This window comes from Octodon degus, unplaced genomic scaffold (assembly GCF_000260255.1).
Source record: "Octodon degus isolate 3935 unplaced genomic scaffold, OctDeg1.0 scaffold00279, whole genome shotgun sequence".
NCBI classification, from domain to species: Eukaryota; Metazoa; Chordata; class Mammalia; order Rodentia; family Octodontidae; genus Octodon; species Octodon degus.
Genome location: NW_004524855.1, coordinates 1,480,343 through 1,492,560, shown reverse-complemented (window position 1 = coordinate 1,492,560; position 12,218 = coordinate 1,480,343). Strand labels below are relative to the sequence as shown.

Genomic DNA, 12,218 nt, shown 5'->3' with positions numbered 1-12,218 from the left:
TCTCCTCCTCCCCCCGCCACGCAGGAAGGCCACTTACATCTTCTCTTCCTCCCGCCGCCGCCGCTTCTCCTCCTCCACCTTCTGCTTGCGCAGCTGCTCAGCCTCCTCCTTCCGCCGCAGGTTCTCCAGGCGCTGTCTCTCCTTCTCCTGAGACAGGGCAGGACAAACCTGACCTTGCAGGCCACCCTGCAAGGGGCTGAGGCTAGCGTCACCTCCCTCCTGCTCCTCGGGCAGCACGAGAGCCAGCCTCCAAACCACTGTGCATGCAGGGCCATGGCTGGGGGAGGCAGGGCAGGAAGGTGGCTCCACAGGCGGCTCGCGGGGACAGCTGCCGCACCGTGGGGTGCAGCACTGCAGCACTAGTATGACCATGCTCGCAGCTCGCGCCACCCATGCGTCCCCTGCCCTTCTGTGCACGGCAACTACTTTGCAGTATGTGAGGAAATCAGAACGCTGTCAGGGAGCACCGCAGGCACGAAGGCAGATTAAGCCCTGCAGTCTCTCCTTTGCCACACTTCCTGTGACATGGCCACATCAATAAACAGAAGACAACCTCGTGAAAGCGCCAGAGGCGTGTGGCACAATGCTGCTGCCGAGGTCCCCAGCCCTCTGGGCCGCAGACAGGACGGGGACAGCCACGCTCCTCCACCTGCCCTCTGTTCTTCTGCTCCCCGTGCTCCTGACCTCCCTCTCCTCCGCTTTTCCTGGCCAACATCTGGGGCCGTAGCCACCGTCAGCAAGGCCCAGGGCAGACCCCGGTCCCTAAGCCCCAGCTGGAGGACGGGAAAGGGAGCCCCAGACAACTAGAAAGCCTGGGGTGATCAGGAAAAGCGTGGTGGGGCTCCGCTCTAGCCTGGGGGTACCACTCAGCCACCTCAGGCCGACTGACTGCTGACAACACGCTCTGGACAGGCCCTGCCACCATGGACCCAGACGTGCGGCTGACACTGGCACCGCAGAAGGCGGACGGGAACCCACGGCCCAAGTGGAGCCGGCCACGCTGCAGGAGCAGCAGTGACAACACCGGCGCTCTGTGAGATGTAACCAGACCCAGAGTTTCACTGCGAAGTGCGGAGAATGGCGGAGACGCAATCCTGACCACACAGTACGCGAATGACCAGAACGCCTCAGCTGTGAGGGAAGATGCTGGACAGAGTGGGGCTATGAGACTTCGCAGCAGCCACGGCACAAGTGCCTCAGGGAGGCCTCACAGACATGCCCGGGACAGCGAGAACGGGCAAACCTCAGCAGAGACAGAGAACCGGATGGGAACTTCAGGCGAACAAATTTAAATTCAATGGCTTGGCCCAAGAGCACAGCAGAGAAGAGACGCTGAAGGTGCAGTCCTGAAGCCAAGCGACCGAGCTGAGAGGCAGAGAAGCAGCCAGGTTGGCAGCGCCTCAGCAGCCGAGACAGCAGCGCCCGGACAGGAGGAAGACGCGAGGACACGTGCGGACACTGCTACGAGGGCGGACCACATGACAGGAAGCCACTGGGGAAACAGAATGTTTCCCTCCCGAGCCCTGCCCTTGGAGGCGCTCAGCAGCCGAAAGTGGCAAGTGTGCCGTGTCCTAGCAGGGCCGCCAAGCCGGTGCCTTCTGCAGGTGACTCCACACAGCCAGCGAGGCCAGGGCAGCCTGGCACCATGCAGAAAGCAGCTCTGGTGGTCTGTGCCCAACAAACCCGGACCTGTGGCCCTGTGAACAGCCCGTCACACACCCCGCGGGTGCCTGGGTGCCCCCCCATGTCCCTGGGACACGCCCCCAAGATGTTAGTGCTGGAAGGGGCTGGCAGGTGGGCGACAGGTTAAGAGAGGAGGAGGAGGAGCAGGGTCTACTCACGACAAAGCTGTACTGTGGAGAGGAGGGCACAGAAGCCACGAGTCAGTGCCAGCGGGGGCAGGCCCCTCCCACAGGGCAGGCCCCTGTGAGGCCCCGCCCACAGCCCCGTGGCGTTGCCTGTGCTCCCACTCTGGACCCACAGGGCCAACCAGGTCTCCAGGCTGTGGCCCAGATCCCCTGTGTCAAGGGAGCCCAAGGCCAGAGGCTTAAGCTGCTCCTGGGCCAGGGCAGGACACTCAGGGCCCGCAGCAGCCATGGGGACCCTCAGGCGGGGGCAGAAGAAAGTGGCCCTCACCTTGGGGTCCACGCGCAGTGGGGTGTTGCGCTTGATGAAGGACTTCATGACAGTGCTGCGGGGTGCTGAGGTGGGTGTCATGAGCAGCTGGTTCCTCTGCACTGTGTGCAGAAAGGTCCGCAGCGGCCGCACCACCTGCTGAGGTCCAGGCCCAGTCAGTGGGGCAGCTGGTGGGGTGGGGTGGGACGGGCCGCAGAGGTGGGGGTGCGCACCTTGTTAGCTGGGCAGGGAGGGGAGGGCGTCTTGTTCTTTGGGGGCTGCAGCTCCTCATCCACCAGGGAAGGCTCCTCGTCTGGCTCGCTCATCGCCCGCTTGTAGCTGCGCTTCCTCCTGCCAGCCGGGGACAGTGTCAGGGCAGGTGGGGCCTCCCAGGGCACACTCACCCCTCGCAGCTGGGCCCAGGGGCACACCTGACGCTCTGCGGTGGCTCTCGGTATCCATCGACTTCGTCAGCTGCAGCCCCTGTGGAGACAGCAATGACAGCGAGGAGAAGCCAGCAGCACAGGAAGGGCCAGGCAGACTGGCCAGCAGTGGCATAGGGCCTCAGCACCTCTTCCTGGAGGGTCCCATCCACAGCCAGCACCCTGTGCATGCCCAGCGCCTATGGCGGGAGGGTCACAGGGCAGCCGCCACAACTGCCTGCTGCAGGGAGCACAGAAGCTGAGATTTGCACACAACCACAGCCCCCAAGCCCGCTGGGCCACACGCAAGGCGCAGGGTCATAACTGTTCTTCCCACAGCAGCCATGGGGCAGCGGGCCAGCATGACCTATGTACGTCCCCAAGTGTAATGGTGGCCATGTGCATGCTCTCGCGGTGACAGTGCACTTCCCTGGGTGTGAGCCAGAGCCCAGAGCCACAGCCCTCCTGCCTACCCTGGACATAGTGAAGGCCACAGGGCACAGCAAGGGACAGGGAAAGCAGCGACCCCCGAAGGGCCTTCCCGACCCCGCGGGATGGCTCAAGGCCTGACAGGCACCTGCACACCACACCTGATCCAGGTCCTGCCCCCGCCATGAGGACACGTACAGCGCCTGCAGCAGCTGCACCCGCAACCCAGGGCCCACTGGGTCCTACTGCTCTTTGGGCTTCCTGCACAGGGCAGGGCGGGCCTCACCTTGCTGCCCTTCGGGGGGCATCTCAGGGTCACTGGGGCCGGGCTGTGAGTCAGGTGTGTGCACGGTGGTCTCGGTGGCACTGTGGGGCAGCAAGGTGTCCCCACCGCTCCCAGGCACCTGCGAGAGGAGCCAAGGCACGGGGCTCAGCTGGGGTCGCCCTGCTTGGGGCACAGCGCAGAGGTCCCGGCCCCGCCTCCCTCCCCAGCCTCCTTACCTGGGGCTTAGCTGCTGCCGCTGCAGGTGCAGCCTCCCTGCTGGGCTCCTCCTGCTTGGGGCTGAAAGCACAGTGCATGCTGCGGGAACCCGTGGGGCTTCTGCCTCTGCCTCAGCTCGCCCAAGCAGAGCTTCAGCCAGGGAAGCAGCTGCCGCACCCGGAGCCTCCTGTCTGCGCAGGGCCGAGGACACTTCTGTGCACTGCCACCGGGAAGGGCGAGGAGAAGGTTCCCGGGACACCGGAGGTGCCCTCGGAGGAGTCCTGGCTGCTCTCCCCCTCCTCCGCCTCAGCCCAGCGATGAGAGGGCAGGCCTGCTGCCCACCCTGGCTACTGCTGTGACACACCCCACTGGCACAGGGCCGAGCACGCGTGGGCTACAACCTCCAACCCTGTGAGCCGGAACGACCCCGCCTCTCCCAAGTGCACGAATCTTGGGTTCTTGGTTCAGTGCCACGAGCTGCCAGCAGTCCTGGCCGCAGCTCCACTTAAGCCTCCCGGCCCGGGAACCCCCAACCCGACAGGCAGGGCAGGCAGCCCTCAAGGCCGCCCTCCAAGGCCACTCAGCCTCCCCCACCCTCAGCACAGCATGGCTTGGCTGGCTGGGGCAGGCCGAAAGCACCCGGGAGAAGGAGGCAGGTGCTTCCACCTATTGCCCACACCCCACATGCGGCATCCAGAGGGCCCCAGTCCTGGACCGGTACTCACCCAACCTTCTGGGGCACCTCGACATGCAGGAGCCTCTCCAGGTAACTGTGACCTGAGGGGCAGCAGGGCAGAAGATGCTGTCAGAAGCTGACCAGGAGGCCCCAGAAATTAGGGGACAGACAGCGGGAGACTCCCCGGAACAGACACGTGGGACTGCGCTCTGTGCACCCTCGCCCAACGCAAGCAGCTTATTCACTCAACAAACAGTGCCAAAGAAGTCCTGGACCCTAGACCAGGTCTGGGGATCAGATGGCGGCCAGAACCAACAGTCACAAGCTGGGCTTCACAGCAACCAAGCAACCCGGGACGCGCATGGTGCAGGAAAGAGCAAAGCGTCTGCGGAGCCCAGGGCGACTGGCTGGAGGTACAGGGGTTCAGACAGCAGAGAAGGGTTCCAGACCTCAGGTCTGAGCGCATCCTTAGCCCATGGCCCTCAGGAGGTGTCTGTCCACTGGGCACTCAGTGCAGCCCTTCCCGCCAGGCCAACACTGGCCTCAAGCAAGGCAAACCACTCGCTGGCCCTACACAGTCACAGCAGAGGTGTGTGCTCCACACAGGAACATCCGGGGAGTGTGTCTCACTAACCCCAAGCGACCCTGTGAAGAAGCGCAAGGCCCGAGCTGCAGGCCCAGGCCCTGGGAAAGCACAGGCCACCTCTTGCAGTTCAGGAAAGGCGGCGCCTCGCCATGGCAGAGGGATCTGAGGGGCCGCTTGCCCGATTCCGCCTTCCCTCTCGCACTCACCAGCACACACTTGCACTGTGATGAGCTGCCTGCCACAGGGCCCAGAGCTGTAAGCCAGACCCTCCTCCCGTGCCAGGATCAGCTCTGCGCCTGTATCCCAGCAACAGGACACTATCACACGGCTGGCTAACCTTGGGTATGCAGAAGCGGTCCTTAAGAGTAGGCAAAGCCTGCCATTTAAAACTACACATCTGTAGAGAACTAAAAACTTGAGCCCAAAGGGACAGAAGTAGAATTTTGAAAAGCATGTATGCGTCATCAGAAGCATCAGTCTCCTAATCCCTAACATGCTTCTAACAATCAGAAAACAATCACCAGTGTGGCACGGCGCATTGGGGAGAGGCAGGGCCTGCAGCCACACTCAGCGCGCTCACCGGTGAAGGTGCCAGGCAGGAATCAACCCACCCTTCTGCGTCCGTGCCCAGCAGTCACTCGGTGCTGGGTGCGCAGGTGTGGACACGCACAGCTCCTGGGCAGGCTGCGAAGCGCCCCCGTCTACCTCTGCAGGCGAGCCCCTGCACACCACAGCCCAGGACCGAGTCTGCAGTCTGCTCCCGGCATAGAACAATGCTGACTCCTCGCTACACTTTTGCTTTATAGGGTCTCACTCCACGGCTTGGACTCCTAGTGGCCCTATTTTCAGCCTCTCCGGTGCTGGGATTACAGGCATGTGCCACCATCCCCAGTCTTAGCAGGTCCCGAAGCGGGGCTGGTGAGGCAACGGTCCCTTTGCTTGCCTAAGCAGGTGCTTAGCCCACTGAGCTATCTCACAGGCTCCATACTTTTGCTTTGGAAATGATCTCTGTTATAAACATCTTGGCCACAGGCAGGGACAGAGACAAGTCTCAGGGAGCCCAGGGGACCTAGGAATGTGGGCAGAAGGGAACAAGCAAGCAGCTAGGACCATGAGGCACCATGGTACAGAGAGTGAGGTAGGAAGTGGGCGCCCTCTCACCCGGGGTCTGCTCCTTCCACATCACTACTGCGACCCCTCCCCCAGGCTGGGGACAGCGGACCACTGGAGGCCGTATGACCTCTATCAGCACAGAACTCGGGAATATTAAGCGCCCCGGCATGCATGCCAGCCCAAGTAGGGGGGCAGGGAGGGCTGCCCCCAGTGCAGGACATAGCGGGCACCCGAGGCAACTGGGGTCCCTGCACCTCCTGCCGTCCCAAGCAGAGGCTGAGCCGGAGTCGCAGACACGGCCACCTGCCAACCAACTAGCAGTCCTGAGTGAGTGAGCAAGGGGCCAAGGGGCAGAGCTTCAGACGGCAGCACTCGGAGGCTGAGGCAAAAGCGCTGCAAGCTCAAGCCCAGCCTGGGCCACTACCTGATCTCAGCTGCAGGGCAGGGGAGCACAGCTGGGTGTGAAGGCCCTGGGCTCGATCCCAGACCATAGCCAGCAAACAAGAACTATAGGCCCGGGGCTGTGCCCCGAGACTGCCCGCCCCCCAGCACCAGGCTGGGCCCGAGGGAATAGCCACAGCAGACGTGAACAGCCTGCCTCGGCCTTCCAAATCTAAAGCAGACCCTGCACCAGGCTGTGCGATCCCCTGGGCTGGGACAAGGGGTCTCTCCCAACAGGTGCCCTTCAAGTAACTGCCATCATGGCACTGCCGGGTAGGGCTCGGGCTGGCCCCCAGAGGCGCACCCCAGGACCCACTCTGTGAACAGGGAGTCCCAACAAGCAGCGGCACGTCTACCCAGCCAAGTGACATGGGCCTTGTCTTGGATTTAGGAAATCTCACGGTGCCAGGCCAATGCCAGCCACTACTCGCCACGTGTCCATGTAACCCCAGCTGTCCTCTCCTCAGTCCCCACCAGATCACCCCTCCACCCCATAACAGGGCCACCTTTTCTGTGGTACCTTGAGTGGCACAGGCACCACCTGCTGCTCTGTGCTCACGCTTCCTGCACATGCTGGCCCCCACAGACACCAGGCCCACCCGTGCTCTGCTTGTGGCTCTGGCCACTAACCCTGCCCCCAGGCCCCAGGCTGAGTTCTGCCAACCACAGAGCAGGTGGGCGTGCCACCCCTGCCAGCCACAGACATGAAGCACGGATGGAGTGAGGTCTGGAGCACACGGGGCCTTGCGCCCAGGCCGCAGCTGCAGGGCCGCCGTGCTCCTGGGCACGCAAAGCTGTCTGCCCCAGGAGCCCTCCTCGTCTCCAGACCAGGCCGGGCCCAGCCTACCCAGCCGGACGCAGCCAGCATCCACCGCACAGGGAAGGGGAGGAAATCCCTGGCTTCCCCAGCCTTAAGCGGCCCGCACCAGGGAACAGGGGCCGAGCTCGTGGCCTCAGGCATCTTTCTTACCCAGTCTGGCGGCCACTCACTCCTCCATCAGACTGGTCCCTTCTCAGGGACACAACAGTCAGATGCAGCGAGCTGGCAACTACTGAACAGGCCAACAGAGCTGGGAGTGCTTGCCCGCTGCCTGCGGAAGCTGGAGGGACAGCCCCTCACCTCCAGCTCCCCACAGCCTTGGTGCCCTCCGCCCCACCCAGCTCCACTCACAGATGATGCGGCTGGAAGCAGCGGGCTCTGCAGCCGCGTCCTTGGTGACCCTCCTGCTTGAGCTGAGGCTGGCACCTTCCTGCTTAGCCACCTGGGGGTACTCCAGGGTCTGCGTGTCATGGGGACCTGGGGCGGTGAGGCTGCGCCGCACGGGCCGGCAGCCTTCGGGAGTAAAGTTTTCTGGCTGGATGGGAACCAGCACCCGCTCACGCCATGGAGAGTCCAGGGAGCTGGGCGAGTCCTGGGGCCTCAAGGAGGCATGCGCAATCTTGAGCTTGCAGGCGGATCGTGCTGGGCCAGCACCTGGACTCCTGGGCCCCTTCGGGGTGGTCACCAGGGCACTCGCCACGACAGACTCTGGCCGCCCAGCCTTTGGTTTCTTGGGTGTTGAGTCCTCAACCAAAGTCGGGGCATCCTGCGCAGCTGCAGCTGCGGCGGGGGCTGAGGCCTGCGATGCAGCCGAGGTGGCAGTGAGCTTCATCTGCGTGAGCTGCTGCTCGGCACTGTGGTGCTCCTCAAAGCTAATCTCCACCACCAGCTTCCTGCGCTGGTCCCTGGGGGGCGCCACGGCGGGCTCCGGAGCGGCTGGTGGCCTGGAGGCTGCGGCGGCAGCTGTGGCACGGGTCACCCTCCGCAGCACAGGAGAGCCCTGTTCCCCCAACACCTTGGCCAGTTTCTCCACCCTGTCCTTGTCATGCAGGGGCTGGGAGCTCCGCCGGCCACTCCGGATCTTTCTGCGGGATGACCTACACAGCAGAAGAAAGATGGCTGAGGCAGCCCGCCAGGTAGAGAGCACCCCAAAATCTTCCTGGGGCACAGCAATCTCCCAGGGCCACCACCCTATGGAGCATCAGAGGGCCTGGAGGTACAGGATCCAGGTTCCAGTTCGAACTCTACCACATCCTGCCGGGAGACCCCAGAGCCCTGCTGGCCCCATCAGCCACCAGGAAGATGAAAGCCACAAGGGCCTCCCGCTGTCCAGGGCCAGTGTGACCTGCACAAACGTCACACTCACCTGCCGCATGTCACCTGCAAAGCGGACCTGAGGGCAAGCAGCAAGGTCCTCACTTTGTGGGGTGGGAAAGAGGGGGACTTAACCCAGGGACGCAGGGCTGTGTGAGGCAGGGCTGGGGGATGCACCAAGACCAGCGACTCCTAGACCCAGCGCCTACACCCCAGGGTCCCGTGCTAGACTTGCTCAGCAGTCCAACAGCTGGGCAGGGTGCCTGCCCCGCTTCTCTGGTCATGACCACCTAACAAAAGGTCTCTTACGTCTTTTTCTCCTGCAGGCCCAGAGCAGACACCTATCCCCAGTGCACGCACACCACACACACACTGACCCTGAGCGTGCACCCTTCCCGGACCACCTGCTTGAGCCCTGCCCTCCCACCTCTTCCGAATAGGGTCTCTGTTTTCATCCTGAACAGAGGAACCCCGTCTCTTCCTCCGGCGATTCTTCTGAGAAGGAGTCTTGGGCATCAGCTCGGGCTCTTTGCTGAATTCTCTGTTGGGTATGAGAAGGGCGACCTGTGAAGCTCCTGGGACGGCCAGCCCCACTCCCACAGCCTGCTTCCCTCCCAGCTTGCCACGCGGTGACGGGTGCAAGTCACAGCCAGCACACGGGCTTCCCTCCTCCTGGGGACATGCCAGCCAGGCAGCAAGGATGGGCAGCCTCTGAAGCACCGTCGGCCACAAGGAGCCAGCGGGGACTCGGCCTCCTCAGCTTCCCCCAACCCATGGGCTGCAGCGAGCCGGCCTCACCTGGTGAACATGCGCTCCGCCTCCTCCTGGATCTCCCTGAGCCACACGAGATCCTTGTTGTCCATGTTGCACACGAAGTCCATGAGCTTCTGGTCGCAAAGGTCCAGCAGGTGCAGGGGTCCTGGGGCAGTCGTCCCCATGGTGGCTCTGTCTAGTGTCAGCAGGGACAGAGGCACAGGGCTCAGGGGTGGGCCCCAGGACCTTCCCCAGGCCAAGAGCTGCCAGCCCACAGCGGCCACACATCACCCCCAAAGACCCAGGGCCTGAAGCAGGACCCTCGCCGCACACAGAGCCCAGGTCCTGACCAGTGCTCTCGTGGCATGGCTGTCCCTAGCGCTCGCAATGACACGGCCTTACAGGAGGGCTTCTGATGCCAGGCGCAGCCACCTGCTTTCCTGAGCTGGGGAGAGCAGCAGCCAGCCAGTCACCCTCGCAGGCCACTCCGACCCTCCGCAGGTGCTAACCATGCTGCCACCCTGAGCCACCTGCAGGTGAGCCACACAAGTGTGCCACTCTAGAGCCAGTGAGCAGGGTGGGGCACATCGCAGGAGCACACAAGGAAGAAGGCAGAGACAGCTCCTCAGTGCCCCACAGCCTCAGGGTGTGGGGGCAAACGAGAGCGCCTTGCCTTGCTCTGAGAACACCTGTCTACATGTACTCGATCAGGAGAAACGCACAACAACTTAAGTCTTTCTCAAAACTCTGGGCAAGCGCACAGCCTCCTCAAGACCCCGCCAGAGGCCACGTCAAGGGCCCCAGGCGCGGCCTATCCTATTCCTTTCGGGAGTTTCACCGAGTATCCTACCGGGTGAACGAATGTGAGCTGTGAGGGGCACACCTGCAGAAGGGCGCCCACGGCAGTGACCGACACTCCAAGGCAGGAAGAACACGCACGGTTCAGCCAGCCCCCGGACGCTGCCCTGCAGCCCTGCACCGAGGCTGGGTGCGACCCCGACACTAAGTCAGGCTGCAGGCCTGGGGACTCCCTTGGCCTGACTTGGGGGCACAGTGGCCTTGTTCTTCAGACAGACTCTGCCCTCCATCTGGAACAGGGTCTCCTAGTTTGTGTGGCTTCAATCTTGAGGGAGGCCTGACCACCAATCTAAAGTAGCCCCTGTAAGAGGTAAAAAATACTTTCAGTTGGCCAGTATTTCATTAACTGCTCTAATAATCCCTTATTCTAAGTCCTTTTTTTTTTTTTTTCTTTTTGCATAACCGGGGATTGAACTGAGGCCCTTGCGCTTTATTCTACTGAGCCATCTCCCGGTCCCCTGTCAGTCCCCTTAATTAGCAGAAAGGATGCCTGGGTTATACAAAGACTCCCTCAAGATAAGGTTCCAGGGTAAAAGGCTAACTGCTAAACAAGTCTTCTGCAATCCCAGGAAGCCAAAAGGCTAAAAATAAGTATAAAGAAAAATACAGGTGTGTGGTGGTGCACACCTGTAATCACAGCACTTAGGAGGCTGAGGCAGGAGAACCACTGTGAGTTCAAGACGGTGGCGGGTAGAGGGAAGCTACACGATTGAGTTCAATGACAGTTTGAGCTACACAGCAAAACCCAAAACCACACAAGAGAGGGAGCAGGGGCTAAGAAGGGAAGTGGGGGAACAGGTGTGGGGTGGACATTGCTTGGGACAGACCAAATGAACCCTGGGTCCCAGGCTGTGGAAGGAGAGAGGGGCTCCTGGGAGCTATGAAGAAAGCCACACAGCTTCTCCACCAGAGGGTGCCTGCCTCTCTAGAAACCACTCTTACAAGAGTTTGGATTAAAACTCCATCTCCTGCTGCCTCTGCGTCCAGGTCCGTTTTGGAGGGGGCCTGGACAAGCGAGATCATTTCTTACACCCCTGGGCACAATCTCGCCCACGGACCTCAGTCCTCCGCAGAGCACCAAGGGAGGCGTTGTCTGTTTACTGCCAGTGTGTGCCCGCTGAACACCGCACCCCGGCAGGGACCTGGCCCTGTGCGTGAACCGACCCTCACTAGCTGGCCTTGGGCTGCAACCCCCCCCCCCCCACCACACCGAGAGAGCAGAACAACCGCTGGGCACAGGTTGGAGCAAGTTAGGGCAGGGTGACACCCACCCACCAGCCCTGGATGCCAAAGGCGGCACCAACCTGGGCAGGGCCAACCAGGCAGATGCCAGGCTCTGGCAAAGGCCCCAGCTCTGCCACCTGCGACTCACCGCCAGCCCGTCACTCGCGGAGCCCTCTGCACCCAGAGCTCGGCCCATCAGTGCTGGGCCCTAGTTCAAGGCTAACGAGGGGAAAACCGCTCAGGGAAGCCGCAGGTTTGCAGAGGAGCTAAAGAGAGCAGCAACACCTGGGAACCTTCTCAAGTATTTGCTTAAAGGGGAACGGGAATGAGCACTTCAGAACAGGCTGCGAGATGCCGGGGGTGGAGGCGCACGCCTATAATCCCAGCTCGCGGGCGACTGAGGCAGGAGGTTCGCTGCGTGATCCAGGCCAGCCTGGGGTGCAAAGTGAGTTCAAGGCCGGCCTGGACTACACGGCGAGACCTTGTCTCAAACGCAAAGCATTAAGCTCCAGCGAACAGTAAAAGGCGGTCTTCAGCCCGAGCACAAAGCGAGCTCCTGACAGCCTCGAGGAAGTGGTCCCTCCACTGCACAAAGCTTTCGGCCGCGCCCCGCGCCCCGCGCCGAGCCGGCCCCCCGCCTTCCTCGCGCCTCCGGCGGTTTTGGGGCTGCAGGAAGTCGCGCACCTCTCAGGTGTCGTAACACCCCTGTGAGTCCTACCCAAGCCGAGGCCGGCGCCGCCTCATTTTACTCTCATCACACCCCCCAGGACAGCGTGTGCAGACAGGGAAACTGAGGCAAGAGTCGCGATCACCCTGGACACCAGAGGCGGCGGCCCTGGGTCTCAACCGTGCTCTCGCTCCCCGCCCCAGCCAGGAGCGTCGGGACGGCCGCGAGGGTCCCGGGAGCTAGCCCGCAGCCTGGCGGGCGGCGGGTGACTCGGCGCGGCCTCAGCCCGCCGGGAGGGCGGTTAGCGCGCGGCTCGGGC

The 12,218-nt window shown here is 62.7% G+C and overlaps 1 protein-coding gene across 1 annotated transcript in view; it reads right to left on the bottom strand.

The window, feature by feature from the left end:
* Incenp (inner centromere protein) overlaps positions 1-12,092 on the bottom strand; it is a 15,648-nt gene extending 3,556 nt beyond the window's left edge. The window contains 12 exon segments of the mRNA XM_004649007.3: positions 38-147; positions 1,842-1,853; positions 2,137-2,271; positions 2,349-2,466; positions 2,547-2,598; positions 3,253-3,370; positions 3,468-3,528; positions 4,173-4,224; positions 7,435-8,180; positions 8,825-8,938; positions 9,196-9,346; positions 12,045-12,092. Of these exon segments, the coding sequence (XP_004649064.3) occupies positions 38-147; positions 1,842-1,853; positions 2,137-2,271; positions 2,349-2,466; positions 2,547-2,598; positions 3,253-3,370; positions 3,468-3,528; positions 4,173-4,224; positions 7,435-8,180; positions 8,825-8,938; positions 9,196-9,335 (1,658 nt within the window). The 5' untranslated portion in view covers positions 9,336-9,346; positions 12,045-12,092.
* Positions 12,093-12,218: the final 126 nt, after the last annotated feature.